Source organism: Mobula hypostoma, chromosome 4, assembly GCF_963921235.1.
Source record: "Mobula hypostoma chromosome 4, sMobHyp1.1, whole genome shotgun sequence".
Classification (NCBI taxonomy): Eukaryota; Metazoa; Chordata; class Chondrichthyes; order Myliobatiformes; family Myliobatidae; genus Mobula; species Mobula hypostoma.
In genome coordinates, this window is record NC_086100.1 from 54537005 (window position 1) to 54553431 (window position 16427).

The 16427-nt window shown below is 43.4% G+C and overlaps 1 protein-coding gene across 1 annotated transcript in view; it reads right to left on the reverse strand.

Annotated features, from left to right (window-relative positions):
- Positions 1–8323: 8323 nt before the first annotated feature.
- The window catches only part of ankrd67 (ankyrin repeat domain 67), a 33620-nt gene continuing 25516 nt past the window's right edge, over positions 8324–16427 (reverse strand). The window contains exons 4-5 of the mRNA XM_063044871.1: positions 10132–10541; positions 8324–8579 (exon numbers count right to left, since the gene is read on the reverse strand). Coding sequence (XP_062900941.1) covers positions 8570–8579; positions 10132–10541 — 420 coding nt within the window. The 3' untranslated portion in view covers positions 8324–8569. The remainder of the gene's footprint in view (positions 8580–10131; positions 10542–16427) is intronic.

The following is a 16427-nucleotide window of genomic DNA, read 5'->3' on the forward strand; positions in this document are numbered from 1 at the left end:
GTGTTCAGCCCCCTTTAATGACACAGCAAATCATCACTGGTGCAGCCAATTGGTTTTAGAAGTCACATAATTAGTTAAATGGAGATCACTAGAGTACAGTCAAGGTGTTTCAGTTGATTGTAGTAAAAATACTCCTGTATCTGGAAGGCCCAACTGCTGATGAGTCAGTGTCCTGGCAAAAACTACACCATGCAGACAAAAGAACACTCCAAGCAACTCCACAAAAAGTTTGTTGAAAAGCACAAGTCAAGAGATGGATACAAGAACATTTCCTAGTCACTGAATATCCACTGGAGTACAGTTAAGTCAATCACCAAGCAATGCAAAGAATATGGCACAGCTGTAAATCTGCCTAGAGCAGGCCATCCTCAAAAACTGAGTGACTGTGCAAGAGGGAGGTCACCAAGAGACCCATGACAACTCTGGAGGAGTTGCTTCGGTGGCTGAGATGGGAGAGACTACAAATACAACTGTTCTCCGGGTGCTTCATCAGATGTAACTTTATGGGAGAGTAGCAAAGAGAAAGCCACTGTTGAAAAAAAGATCTCTAATGAAATCTCAGCTAGAGTTTGCCAGAAAGCATGTGGGCGACTGAAGTCTGCTGAAAAAAAGTTCTGTGGTCTGATGAAACCAAAATTGAGCTTTTTGGCCATCAGACTATGTTTTTGGCTATGTTTGGCATAAGCCAAACACCACACACCATCCCTACCGTGAAGCATGGCGGTGGCTGCACTATTCCGTAGGGATGCTTCAATGCAGCAGACCCTGGAAGGCTTAAGGTAGAGGGTAAAATGAATGCAACAAAAGCACAGGGAAATCCTGGAGGAAAATCTGATGTAGTCAGAAAGAGATCAGCAACACAGGAGGAGATTTGTTTTCCAGCAAGACAATGACCCCAAACATAAAGCCAAAGCTACAAAGTCAGAGTCCAGACTTCAATTCAATCGAGAATTTGTGGCTGGATTTGAAAAGGGCTGTTCATTCACGATTCCCATGCAATCTGACAGAGCTTGAGTAGTTTTGTAAAGAAGAATGGGGAAAAATTTGTGTCCAGATGTGCAAAGCTGATAGAGACCTATCCACAAAGAGTCAAGGCTGTAATTGCTGTCAAAGGTGCATCCACTAAATACTGACATGAAGGGGATGAATATTTGTGCCATCAATTATTTTGTGTTTTAAAATTGTAATTAATTTAGATTACTTTGCAGAGATCTATTTTCACTTCGACATGAAAGAATCTTTCTGTTGATCAGTGTCAAAAAAACCAAATTAAATCTGCTGTGACTTTAGCTTCTTCTCAGATTTCAGGGTGAATTCGATCATATTATGATCATTTTCCTCCCAAGGGTTCTTTTACCTTAAACTCTCTAACCAATTCTGATTCATTGCACAGCACTCAATCCAGAATAGCTGATCCTCCAGTGGGCTCAACCATGAGCTGCTCTAAGAAGCCATCTCGTAGGTATTTTAGAAATTCTCCTCTTGGAAACCTGCACCAACCTGATTTTTTCCAATCTACCTGCATATGGAAATCCTCATGACTATTGTAACATTACCCTATTGACATGCATTTTCTAACTGCCATTGTAATTTATAGATAATGTCCTTACTACTGTTTGGAGGTCTGCTTACAACTCCCATCAGCGTCATTTACCTTTGCAGTTCCTTAGCACAACAATTCAACACCTTCTGACCCAATGTCACTCCATTCTAATGACTTGATTTCATCTTTTACCAACAAAGCAACCCCACCCCCTCTGGATTCCTGCCTGTCCTTTCGATACAATGTGTATTCTTGGATATTAAGCTCCCATCTGTAATCTTCTTTTAGCCATGATTCAGAGATGTTGACAACTTCATACATGTCATCTGTAACTGTGATACAATTTCATCTACATTATTCCATATACTGAGCACATTCAAGATTCAAGTACATTTATTATCAAAGAATGTATAAATTATACAACCCTGAGATTTGCTACTCACAGGTAGCAAAAATGAAACCCAAAAGAACCCAATTAAAGAAAATAAAGAAGTGGAAATAAGAATAAAAGACTAACACTCGATGCGCAAGAGAATGAAAAAATGCAAAGCATGCAAACAATTGAAGCAAAGAACACGCTGAACCAAAATTGAGACCTCAGATCTGAAGCCCAGAGCAGCCCTGAGTAGGCCCAAAGCCTTACTCATCTTACACCATATTAGCAGACACAGAGCACAGCAGGTGGGGCAGCCTTCATGGCCTCAGCCCCATGAAGATAACCATTGCAGAGAACGAGTGAAATTGGTTCTCATCTTGGATCCTGACCCCTTGTCTTTTCAGTCTATCTGAGCCAGCAATTAAATTGACCAAACAGCAGACAGTGAAAGGCTCCAGCATCCTGGAGAGAGGAATGAACATGGCAGAGAGCAGGCGAAATCAGCTTTCACCTCCAATCTGGGCTGGCATTTAATTGTCTAAGCAGTGAATCGTAGCTAACACAAGGACCTGGCTGCAATGAATGGCACTGGGTCTAGACCATGCCGCCCAGCAACTTGCTCCAGGCCTAGATTTCACCGCCCACCTGAAGCCACTGTCAAGCTCTTCAATTCAGCTCAGCACCCAGAGTGATCCAGCCTCACACCCGGGCCATTTGTACAGGAACTGTATCTGCTCTGACCAGCCCCCGACTTCTCTCGGCACCCAGAATAATCCAACCTCGCACCCGGGCCAGTTGTATGGGCATCGGAACTCCATCTCCAATGATACTGTAACCCACCGTTTTGGTTCATCCCTCAAATTCACCTCACCATTGTTCGGCTGTTTACGGTAATAATTTAACACAAATTACCTCAGAAAAGGTATTTTTAGTAATGTTTTTAGTTTATTTCTTATATTTTTAACTACCAGAGAACTGTCTCATGCATTTGGTAGCACCACCTTAATTGGTATCACATATAAATATAACACCTTCAGTCCTGGCTTCACCCTTTTCGATTTTGTCCACCTTTTATCTTGCAACTCCTCTGTTGACTGCAATTTTGCTCTATCAACAGCCTCTCCTCACTACACATTGCCTCTGTAAACCAGCTACCTCATCTTCAGCACAATCACTCTGGTTCCCACCCCCCTGCCAAATTAGTTTAAACCCACCTGAACAACTCTAGCCAATCTGCCCGCAAGGATATTGGACCCCCCCCCCCACCCCATGGTTCAAGTGTAACCCATCCTTTTTGTACAGGTCATATCTTCTCCAGAAGGGATGCCAGTGATCCATAAATCTGAACTGCTGCACCAGTTCCTCAGCCACACATTCATCTGCCAAATCCTCCTATTCCTACCCTCACTGGCATGTGGCACAGGCAGCAATCCAGAGATAGTTACTGTGGAGGACCTGTTTTGCAACTTTCTACCTAGCTCCCTAAAATTTCTCTTCAGGACCTCCTCATCTTGTCCACCTATGTCATTGGCGCCAATATGTACCAAGACTTCTGACTGCTCACCCTCACCCAATCCAAGACATTCCTGATCCTGGCACTGGGAAGGCAACATAACATCTGGGTATCTCTATCATGCCCACAGAACCTCATCTTTGTTCCTCTGAACAAGGCATCTCCTATTAACACTGCTGTCCTCTTCACTTCTCTGCTCTTCTGAACCACAGCACCAGACTCAGTACCAGAGACCTGGTCACTGTGGCTCCCCCCCACCCCTGGTAGGTCATCCCCCTCAATAGTATCTAAAGTTGTATACTTATTGAGAAGAATGGGCACAGGCATACTCTGCTCTGGCTGTGCATTTCCCCTCCTCCTGACAGTCACCCAGTTACCCATCTCCTGCTAGCCAGTTGTGACTACCTCCTTGTAACTCCTATCACTCGCCTCCTCATTCTCCTGTCTGAGTTAAAGGTCATCGAGCTGCAGCTCCAGTTCCTCAATACATTCTCTCTGAAGCTGCAACTCAGTGCAGATGTGTTTATCCGGGAGACTGGAGGTCTCCCAGACTTCCCACATCCCATACACAGTACAAAACACTGGTCCTGGAGCCACTCTCACTATACTACACTCTAACAGACAAGTAATGAACAAATACAAAGAGAAAGGGATATTTTACCTCACCCAAGCCAGACCTTGTCTCAGTCTGACGAGCCAAAGCCACTGGAAACACTGGCACATTCATGACAATGGCCACTCTGTTTGCACCTGTGTTATCTTTATTCGCCCTTTCTAATAAATCCCTCTTGCTGACTGGTCGCTCCTCAACTCGGAGAAATTGCCACATAGCTCTGCCTTTAAAATCTCGATCAACACCCTGATTGAAATCTAGCTCTTTGTACGCGCTCACCCTGACATCGATTGTCCAACTCAGAGAAAACTGCTGTGAAGCTCTGCTTATTAAATCTTGAATGCTGACCTGACTGAAAGGTAGCTCTTTTGGTACACTGCCTCCTGCTGATTGGTCGCTCCTCAACTTAGAAACTGCCATGAAGTTCTGCCTTTAAAATTTCCATTACTGTTCAATTGAAAGCCAGCTCTATGTACGCACTCTCTGGCGTCGATCGTCTAACAGAGGTGGATGTTATTTTTGATCTGCATAGACTGTGATCCTTTGGTGAGGAAGTTGAGCAACCAGTTTCAGAGGGAGGTGCAGAGGCCCAGGTTTTGGAACTTTTTGATCAGAACTGTAGGAATGATTGTGCTAAGTGCTGAGCTATAGTCAATAAGCAGCAGCCTGACATAAGTATTAGTATTGTCCAGGTGATCCAAGGCTGTGTGAAGAGCCAATGAGATTGCATCTGCTATTGTGGCGACAGGTAGATTGAGGAGGGTCCAGGTCCTTGCTGAGGCAGGAGTTGATGCTAGCCATAACCAACCTCTCAGAGCACTTCAATATGTTAGATGTGAGTGCCACTGGATGATTATCATTAAGGCAGCTCATCCTGCTTTTCTTGGGCATTGGTATGACTGTTGCCCTTTTGAGGCAGGTGGGAGCTTCCAACTGTAGCAATAAGAGGTTGAAAATGTGTTTGAACACACCTGCCAGTTGGTTGGCCCAGATTTTTAGAGCCCTCAGGGCCTGGTGCTTTGTGAGGGTTCACCTTCCTGAAAGATGTTCCGAAATTGGCCTTCAAGACAGAGGTCGCAGGGTCACCGGATGCAGCGGGGATCCTCATAGCTGTAGTTTTATTCTCCCTTTCAAAGTGAGCATAAAATGCATTGAGCTCATTTGGGAGGGAAGCATCACTACCATTCACGATGTGAGCCAGGGTCTCGTTGGCTATACCACATCTCCTACAGGTTTTTACTCGATCTTTGTCTCCTTTATTTCTTGTACACCGTGTCGGATACTGTCCACATCTTAGCAGCAGCGCATCCACTAACTGGTATCCCTTCCAGCCTTCATGGTTTTTCAACCACCAATTAGATGGCTCATTGTTCTTGAAGTTCCTGATCCCGGATCCCTGTATCGTCAGTTTGGCCCACTTTTCGAATTCGGCCGTTCGCCAGTCTAGTCCGAATTTGGGTGGTCCGCTCACCTCCTCCTCCATCCTCTCTCCAAAGAAGAAGTCGCAATCTCCACCAAGGACTCTCGGCCCCTCCACCATGTATGGTCGGATGTCGAACTCCTCCTCTCCCATGACATCCTTCAGCACTTGGAGGCTAGCCAGACTCTTGATTTTTGCCTGGTTGTCCTCGTTGGCCATGGTGAACGACGCTCCGATAACCCTGTCCTTCGAGAGCTCCAACGCCAGCCTTTTCCTGATCACGGCTATCGGTATCTGCACCTCCAACTTCGGTAGGCTCAGCCCTCCATCCTTATTCCTGGCATACAGTATTCCATCTGCTGTATCCTGGGGTAGGTGGAGGATCTCCTTGGCCGTTTTCCTGATCAGACGGTCCAGCTCTCTCAGATAGTTCTGCGACGCTTCAATGAGGGTCAGATGGTAGTACATCCTAGGGATCATGAACGTCCTCATGAGCTCGATCTTTTGGAGTGGTTTAAGCTTTGCTGCCTTCAGACTGTTGAACCACGTATCCAGTTTTTCGTTCCACTTATCACCTCTCACACCAGACCACGGGTCTATCTTCGCCCCGAGGTACTTTTCAATATCTCCTGGTGGGACAAACTGTATGTTCTTCCCATCCAGTCTCCATTCCTCCTTCGCGTTGTACAAGTACGTTTTTCTCTTACACTCATAGTAAAAACCTTTCGTCTTTTTCACGTTCACCATTCACAATGTTAGTTTTCGTCTTGTAGGAAGTATTGGCCTACCAATCCTGCCAGAGTTGACGTGCATTTGATTCCGCTTCTATCCTCAATTGGAATTATTCTTTTGCTCTTGACATATCCCTCCTGGTGGTGCACGAACGTGGTGGTTCTGTCCCAGTCCTGCTCACTCGATTTGGAACATCTAGTGATCAAGTGTCACCTATTTTATCTGCACAGGGGTTCTCAGCATTATCTGGATTCTGGTGTACTTTCCAACTCAGGCCCACGTCAGGCAGGCTCTAGAGCCCAGACAAACTGAGCAACATAATCAATAGGTGTGAAATAGGCGTTGTACCTGGCCTTCAGGTATAGTCGTGGATCACCAGTCTTGAATGCCACAGATCTAGCACACAGCAGACTACAGATCTCCTGGTTCATCCATTGCTTTTGATTTGGATATATACGATATGTTCTTGTAGGCATGCACTCATCCATGTGGGTTTTAATGAAGTCAATGACAAGTGTGATGAATTCATTCAGACTTGAAGATGAATCCCTGAATACTGTCCAGTCCACTGACACAAAGCAGTCCTGTAAGTGCTCCTCTGCCTCCCTCACTTGTACCTTCTTGGTCTTCACTACTGATGTTGTAGTTTTCAGTCTCTGCCTGTACTCAGGGAGTAGAAGTACAGCCAGGTGATCAGACTTTCCAAAGTGTGGATGTGGAATGGCATGGTAAGCTTTCTTGATGGTGGTATAACAGTGGTCCAGTGTGTTGGCTCCTCTGGTTCCACAGTTGATATGTTGGTAATAATAATTTAGAGGTTTTTTTCAAGCTGGCCTGATTACCATCCCTCAAAATGACCTGGGTGCACTGTTTCACGCCTATTGATAATGTTGCTCAGTTTGTTTGGACTCTAGAGCCTATCTGACGTGGGCCTGAGTTGGAAAGTACACCAGAATCCAGATGATGCTGAGAACTCCCGTGAAGACAAAATAGGTGACACTTGATCACTAGATGTTCCAAATCAAGTGAGCAGGACTGGGACAGAACCACCAAGTTTGTGCACCACAAGGAGTTAATCATAAAGCATACTGCACCTCCTCTGCCTTTGCAAGACTCAGCAGTCCTATCTTGGTGGTGCATTGTGAGGCAAGCAAGCTGTATCGCTGCGTCCGGAATGGCAAAAAACATAGCAGTCTGTGGTATCTCTCTGGTACAGCAATCTTGCTCTGAGGCCTTTGATTTTATTTTCCAGAGACTGTACATTTGCCAGCAGAATAGTCGGTAGTGGAAATCAGAACCCTCTTCTCCTTAATCCAGCGAGGTGCTTTGTGAGGGTTTACCTTCCTGAAAGACGTTCCGAAATTGGCCTTCAATTTTGCTGGATTGAATTTTTAATCCAGCGAGGCACCCTCTCTTCCGCTGTCTTAAATGACAACTGCACTTGCAACTGAGACTGCCCTCCGCGATTTGTCGACTTCGAGTGACGATAGATTTTTTAAACACCTAAAACGATGTTGCTTACTGTATTGTCCATGGCTGTAGCTGCAGATTTCAGCTGTAGCAGTTTAAAACAGGAACATTTGATGATTTCCATTGGAGCTGCTAGCTCAAGTTGCTTTCTTAATGGAACCACCAGAAAAAAAAACACGACTGCATTCTTCATTAATTGTTTGTGTAGCCCATGTTAAAGCATTCGGTTTTCGCTTAATAAAACTTAGGTGGCAACGACCTTCCGATATATCAGCCCAAGTGCCGGTTACGCAGATCTGTCTCTGAGACACAGAGCACAGAAGCCAGTCCTGCAGCCCTCTGACCAAGCATTGCTGACGCTTCTATGCTAATTCCATTTTATTCTCCCCACAATTCTATCTCAACTTCTCTCAGATTCTACTGCTTACGTGAATTCAAGGGCCAATTGACCTACCAACCTGCGTGTGATTGGGATATGGGAGGGAACCAGACCCCACCCAGAGGAATGTCATAAGGTGAACGTGCAAACCCCTCACGGATGGCTCCTGAAGTCAGTATTGAACCTGGGCCACTGGAGCTCTGAGGCAGAAGGTCAACTAGCTGCACCAACTGTTTACAAATAAAAACCGACATGAAGCACAAATGCAGTATTCTAAAGTTTAATGCAGAAAATTCATAAAGAAAAAATATAGGCATGGAGAACAACTATCAGTAACTAATGCTTCGATTTTCTTAAACATTCTTATTGGATGTTATTACACCACGTCAACATGTGGATAATTGACACACTTTAACCATCTGGGAGTAAGTTACTTTAATTAAGAGTGCATTGTTTTTGATTTGGCTGACGTTCACACATTTTCCATCTCCTGTTGATCATGAACCCGCTCCACAGAATTTCATCATGAATCCCTGCATCAAATAGATACAAATGTTGTCACTGCATTACATCAACATTTCCATTCATACAGTGTTTTCCGCATCACCCTCAGTACATTGCAAAGCGCTTTACAAAGCATTATTGACATGTTTTAATTTGTAACTAATTTGTGTACAGCGAAGTGCCACACATGACTGGGTAATTTCCTTTTGAACTTTCCACTGATTTATCTGTATTGGCTAGGAAAACCATCCTTGTACTCCCTTTGAACCAGTGATACTGGATCTTTAACATCCATCTGAGAGAGCTGATGGGACTCCAGTTTGCAGTACTTCCTCAGCAATGCACTGTTGTGAAGTTCATGAACTGGAATGAATTTAGTATTTTGATTCAGAAGAGATTGCACTCTCCCCTGAGCCATTTGATTTGATGAGACCAGTCTTGTAAGGAAACCCTCACATTAACACTACCTAAAATATAAATCCTGTATTTCACTAAAGAACATCTTTATTGAAAAAAAATGAAACAAAAAATATACGAAGTTTTCCAACAATGCTCCTCAGATTAGATTAAAGGGCAAAATACTCTTCTCCAGCGAAGGCCGACGGGAGGTTTAATGGAAGGATAACTGATAAGGAGACTGGACAGAGTGGATAGTAGGAGGCCTTTGGTAGAATTGGTAAGGTTTAAAGATATAAATAAAGAGAGAGAAACATAAAATGATGTGAGCACAAGCCTTTTTTTGCATAATATGTAAGTTGAAATCTTGAAGCATTGCCGATTGATGTAACAGAGGCAGGTTTTGTTGTGACTTCCAGGAAACAACTATATGGTGAAAGATATGCAAGCTTTGCAGAGAAAGGTTCAGGGATGGAACTGGTGGGTTGTTCTGGTTGAGAGCCAGTGTCATTAGGATGGGCCGCATGGCCTCTTCCTGGGGTGCAACCACTTTATGATTTAATTGACACAAGAGGAAGATTGAAATGGACTTGAGGAAACAGAAAAGTGGGATAATTTTCTTCTAAAACTGGATTGGTGATCTAATAAACACCTTAATTGGAAAGGAGTATCTGAATGGATGATAAGAGAATGACACACAGCCTCCAATTATTTAAAATCAATGAGGAAATTCTGATATGGAAGAAGAAAATACTAGGAACAATCATTTGGTTAGGCAGAAAAATCTGTGAACAGAAAAATAGAATTTCATATTACTTATCCTGCAGCAGAATGGAAAAAGGGAAAAGGTGCTTTTAGTTGCAGAGAGTGGGAGTGTGAAGAGAATAAATAGAAGATCTATGAATGGATGGAGCTCAAGATTGTTCTGAAGGTAAGGTGATATTTTCAGAGCTAGTTAATTGATGAGTGAAGGCAAGTGGATTATAAAAAAAGCTTGCTGAAACTGAGATCAGCAGTAGACCCGCAGTTTAAGAATAGGTACCTATTATGTCCTTGGGATTAAAGCGATGTGGAAGGACTGAAGCCTGGAGGGTGAAGCTACTGTGTACATAAAATATATTTATTCTATATAAGAAATGACAGATTATTTCAAAAGACTATATTATCCTATCTTCGTGTTTTCACCTTAGTACTTTAAGTACCTCTTCCCGGTTTTGTTCTTTAGCAAGATCAGCTGCAGTTTCATTCCACTTTGTTTTGGCTTGTAAATCAGCCCCATTGCTAATAAATAATTGTACAACAGCACAGTGTCCTCTCTCTGCAGCCAGATGCAAGGGAGTCTTATCCATCCTGTCTCGGGCGTGTATGTCAGCACCATGCTGAATTAGGACTCGTGCTACTGCCTCCTGTCCTTGGAAAGCTGCTCGGTGCAAAGCAGTCATCTGTAGTGCATTCCTACTGTCAATGGAAGCACCAAACTGCAACAACAATTCAACAGCAGGAACTCCGCTCTCCACGGCCCTGTGCAGAGGTGTGTGCTGGTTTATGTCTGAAGCATTCACTGTGGCATTACATTTGAGTAGCAGCTGCAAGATCTAGAAGAAGGAAAATAATTTTTTTTACCATACATAACATGACACAATGTTTCTGAAAAACACAGATCTCTGATAATGTAGCAGTGTTCAAGCTTTGCTTCCTTATTCCTAATGATGAATCTAAAAATTAAGAAGCATTTCCAAATAAAGGAGTTATAGCAAATAACAGCTATTAATTTAAACTTTACAGTTATTATTCTGGTTACTTAGAACATAGAACAAAGAAATTTACAGCACATTACAGGCCCTTTGGCCCACAATGTTGTGCTGACCATGTAACCTACTCTGGAAACTGCCTAGAATTTCTCCAGCGTATAGCCCTCTACTTTTCTATACTCCGCATACCTGTCTAAGAGGATCTTAAAAGACCCAGTTGTATCCATTCCATGGACCCACCACTCTCTGTGTGGAAAAACTTGCCCCTGACATTCCCTCGGTACCTGTTTCCAAGCACCTTAAAATTATGCTCCCTCGTGTTAGCCGTTTCAGCCCTGGGAAAAATCCTCTGGCTATCCACATGATCAATGCCTCTCATCATCTTATACACCTCTATCAGATCACCTCTCATCCTCCATCACTCCAAGGAAAAAAGGCCACGTACACGCAACCTAATCTCATAAGGTATACCCTCCAATCCAGGCAACATCCTTGTAAATTTCCTCTGCATTCTCTCTATAGTATCTACATCCTTCCTGTAGTGAGGTGACCATAACTGAACACAGTACTCCAAGTGGGGTTTGACCAAGGTCTTATATAGCTGTAACATTACCTCTCGGCTCTTGAACTCAATCCCACCATTGATGAAGGCCAACACACCATGCGCCTTCTTAACGACACTGTCAACCTGTTCAGCAGCTTTGAGTGTCCTATCAATACAGATCACAAGATCTCTCAGATCCTCCACACTGCCAAGAGTCTTACCATCAATACTATATTCTGTCCTCAAATTGGACCTACCACAATGAATCTCTTCATACTTATTTGGGTTGAAGTCCATCTGCCACTCCTCAGCCCAGTTCTGCATCCTATCTATGTCCTGTAACCTCTGACAACCCTCCAGACTATCCACAACACCAACCTTTGTGTCATCAGCAAACTTACTAACTCACCCTTCTATTTCTTCATCCAGGTCATTTACAAAGATCACAAAGAGGAGGGGTCCCAGAACAGATCCCTGTGGAACACCACTGGTCACCGACCTCCATATAGGATATGAACCATCTACAACCACCCTTTGCCTTCTGTGCACAAGCCAATTCTGGATCTACAAAGAAAGGTCTCCTTGGATCCCATATCTCCTTAATTTCTGAAGGAGCCTTGAATGGGGAACCTTATCAAATGCCTTACTGAAATCCATATACTGTACATCCACCCCTCTACTGGTTTTTAAACTTCAGCCTAAAATGAGAGGACAATTGAATAACCATTATTAATTCATGATATGGTTTATGTGATTTCCAGGCATGTTTGTTTTGAAGGGAATCCCAGTTCTTTATTGGGCCAGATCTGTTGTTTATTCTTGGCAGTTCCAAAAGAGAATGGATAGATGTTCAGCCATATGAACTGCATCAATTTATGCAGTTCTGTGCTTGTGTAAACACAAACCTTAGTCACAGATCCTGCGTTAGGTGAGGATTATGATCTGAGAGCTTCTGGGGCTTGCAGATCAAGGTTTAAGAGCCAAAGGGAAAGATAAGTTAGTTTCCTTAGAAAAATATCTTGCTTTAATTGATATTTAGCTTCTAAGTGTTTATTTAAAAGGTATTATGATTAGGAATGTTTATAGTTAGCAAAGTACGTCCATGAGTATTGGTGCTGTAAGAGCCATCAGTGATGTTTTAATCTTCATTATCACTAGAGGCTCTGTCCCTCTAGAGGGAAATCTGGGACTGGATGGATTCTGTTGCTGGTTCCAGGTGGTGAAAGACTTGAGCACTTCTGAGCCAACTAAATGCTTAATTTTAAGACTGCACACATTTAAGACATTTTCCTCTGCATCCATGTCTTCACATGGTATCTTTCTTGAATCAAAATAACTTAAGAGAATCCGCTGTACAGTTTGCACCAATATGAAATGATAGCAGTTAGTTTTCACACTATTTTTAGTCAGTATTTTTTCCCACCTAGTTCAAAGCATCAATCGTTCTTTCACAATGAAAATAAAAGCTATGAAAAGAGGCTACACAGGCACAATTTTAAGTCTTGAAGTAGTATTTAAATAATGTGCCAAACCCCACTGGCCTGGATAGGGGAATCCATTGCACTGTGTTTCTTCATAATACAGGGATCCAATATGGATTGGTGAATCACAAAATTGTGAGTATACTATTTTCTTTTTGCATATAATTTTGCACAAGGATAGTGACTAGGTACTCCTAGTGTTGCTCTGTATAGTGTTGTATATTATTTTCTACCCCGTGCAGATGGTACGAGTGGCAGCTTCTGTTTCCGTTTCTGGTGCAGCATTACTTTTCAAGTGTTGTGCAGGAAATTGAATTGTGCTGTTTCTGGAGCTACTGTTATTCAGTGATAAGACCACAAGATATAGGAGCAAATTAGACCATTTGGCCCATCGAGTCTGCACCAAATTTCCTAATCAATTTGGCTGATCTAATTTTCCTCTCAACCCAATCTCCTGCCTTCTCCCCATATCCCTTCATGCTCTGACCAATCAAAAATCTATCAACTTCTGCCTTAAATGTACATAAGACTTGGCCTCCACACAGAATCACCACCCTCTGGCAAACAAAATTCCTCCTCATCTCCATTCTAAAAGGACACCCCTCTATTCTCAACCATGAATTGCTCTAAAAAGCCACCTCATAGGCACTCTAGAAATCCCTCTCCTGTAATCCAACACCAAGCTGATTTTCCCAATCTACCTGCATATTGAAATCCCCCATGATTATTGTAACATTGCCCTTTTGGTATGCATTTTCTATCTCCCACTGTAGACCACATCTTTATTACTCTTTTGGGGTCTGTATATAACTCCCATTAGTGTCTTTTTACCCTTGCAGTTCCTTAGCGCTATCCGCAATAATTCAACACCTTCCAATCCTATGTAGCCTCTTACTAATGATTTGATTTCATTTCTTTACCAACAGAACAATGCCTTTCTGCCTATCCTTTCAATACAATGTCTATTCATTGAACGTTAAGCTCCCAGCAATAATCTTTAAGCTATGAATTTGTGATGCCTACAACATTACAGCTGCCAGTCTTCAACTGTGCTGCAAGTTCATCTACCTTATTCTTTATACAGTACTGTGTGTATTCAAATACAACACTTTCAGTCCTGTATTCACCCTTTCTGATTTTGTTCACCTTTTACATTGCAACTCGGCCTGTTAAGTGCAATTTTGCCCTATCAACAATCTCTCCTCACTACACGCAACACACATAAAATTGCTGGTGAATGCCGCAGCCAGGCAGCATCTATAGGAAGAGGTACAGTCGACGTTTCAGGCCGAGACCCTTCATCAGGACTAACTGAAAGAAGAGATAGTAAGAGATTTGAGAGGGGGAGGGGGAGATCTGAAATGATAGAAGACAGGAGGGGGGAGCCCAGAGGATAGGCAAGGAGTATAGTGAGAGGGACAGAGGGAGAAAAAGGAGAGGGAGGAAAAAAAAATTCATAATAATAAATAAATAACGGATGGGGTAGGAAGGGGAGGTGGGGCATTAACGGAAGTTAGAGAAGTCAATGTTCATGCCATCAGGTTAGTTCCTCTACTGTCAAGATGAAGCCACACTCGGGTTGGAGGAACAACACCTTATATTCCATCTGGGTAGCCTCCAACCTGATGGCATGAACATTGACTTCTCTAACTTCCGTTAATGCCCCACCTCCCCTTCGTACCCCATTTGTTATTTATTTATTATTATTATTAATTTTTTTTTCTCTCTCTCCTTTTTCTCCCTCTGTCTCTCTCACTATACTCCTTGCCCACCCTCTGGACTTCCTCCCTCCCCCTTTCTTTCTCCCTCGGCCTCCTGTCCCATGATCAACTCATATCCTTTTTGCCAATCACCTGTCCAGCTCTTAGCTCCATCCCTCCCCCTCCTGTCTTCTCCTATCATTTCGGATCTCCCCCTCCCCCTCCAACTTTCAAATCTCTTAATATCTCTTCTTTCAGTTAGTCCTGACGAAGAGTCTCGGCCCGAAACATCAACTGTATGTCTTCCTATAGATGCTGCCTGGCTTGCTGTGTTCATCAGCATTTTTTATGTGTGTTGCTTGAAATTCCAGCATCTGCAGATTTCCTGGTGTTTGCATCTCCTCACTACACGTTGCTTCTGTTTGTAAACCAGTTACCTCATCTTCAGGACTACTTTCTGCCTTTCCAACGATACTTCTTGCATTGGGATATAGGCAGCTCAGGACACTCGTTGCACCATGCTCAACCTTTTGATTCCTAACTTTGTCTGAGGTCTTATTAACATCTGCCTCCACAACGTCTCCACTAACTGTTCTGACACTTTGGTTCCCATTCCCCTGCATTCCCACGATGCAGCATTAACAAGTCTTCTCGCAAGGATATCAGTCTCCCTCCAATTCAAGTGTAAACCGTCATTTCTGTAAGATCCCACCTTACCTGGAAGAGAACTCAATGATCCAAAAATCTTGCATCCTCATTCCTACACTAACTCTTTAGCCATGTATTAAACTGTATAATCTTCCTAGGTCTGGCCTCACCAGCAGATGGCACGATAGCAATCCTGAGATAACAACCCTGGAGTTTCTGCCCTTTAACTTAACACCTAATCCCCTGAACTCCCAATGCAGAACCTCATCACTCATCCTACCCATGTTATTGGTACCAACATGGCAACGACTTCAGGCTGTTCACCCTCCTACTGCTGAGGACTCGATCCAAGATATCCCAAACCTTGGCACTTGGGAGGCCATCCGGGAATCCTGTTCTCACTAACAAAAGCTGCTGTCCATTCCACTAACTAATGAATCCTCCATCAGCACAGCATACCTCTTCTCCCCCCATCCCTTCAGAGACACGGAGGCAGACTCAGTGGTAGAACCCGACCATTGTGCCTTTCCTCTGTTAGGCAACCTCCCTAACCTAACCTCCCTGACAGTATCCAAAGTGACACATCTGTTGTTGAGGGGGATGGCTGCAGGGGTACTCTGCACTGGTTCCTTAACCCCCTTCCCCTTCCTGATTGTCACCCAGTTTCCCATGTTCTGCACCTTGATAGTAACTACTTCTCTACATGTCTTATCTATCACCCTCTCAGCCTCCCAAAAGATCTGAAGTTCATCCAGTTCCAACTCCAACTCTTTAACATGGTCCCTTAGAAGCTGCAGTTGGGTGCACTTCTCACAGATATAGTCATCAGGAACACTGGACCTCGCCTTGCCTTCCCACATCCTGCAAGTGGAGCATTTCACTATCCTGCCTGGCATCTCTACTATCCTAGCTGAGCAGATAAGAAGAGAAGGAAAATACTTGAGCTTTTCTTTCCTTTGCTTTCTCTGTCTGAAGCCTCTTTTCACAGAAGCTTCAATGAGCTAAAGCCTCAAGATCACCACTCTGACTATGTCCACTCAGACGACAGCTGCTGCAACCATTGCTGCTGAGCCTGCCCCTACCTTCTTTTAATTTGTTCTTACTAATCAATCCCAAAAGTTGATTGGGCACTGGTCAAAGCTCTACTACACTGCTGGGACCCACTCTTGCCTTTTATCCCTAGGCAGTGGACCTGATTGAAATCCCCTCCTCTCCAAATTTCTGATGTCCGGATTAGCTGCCGGTCAAAGCTCTTTGACCTTTGATCTCTGACCATCCTAGAATGACCATGTTTATTAAGACCATGTAGGAAAGAAATCCTATAATACAAGTATCCATTTACTTGTATCCATGGACC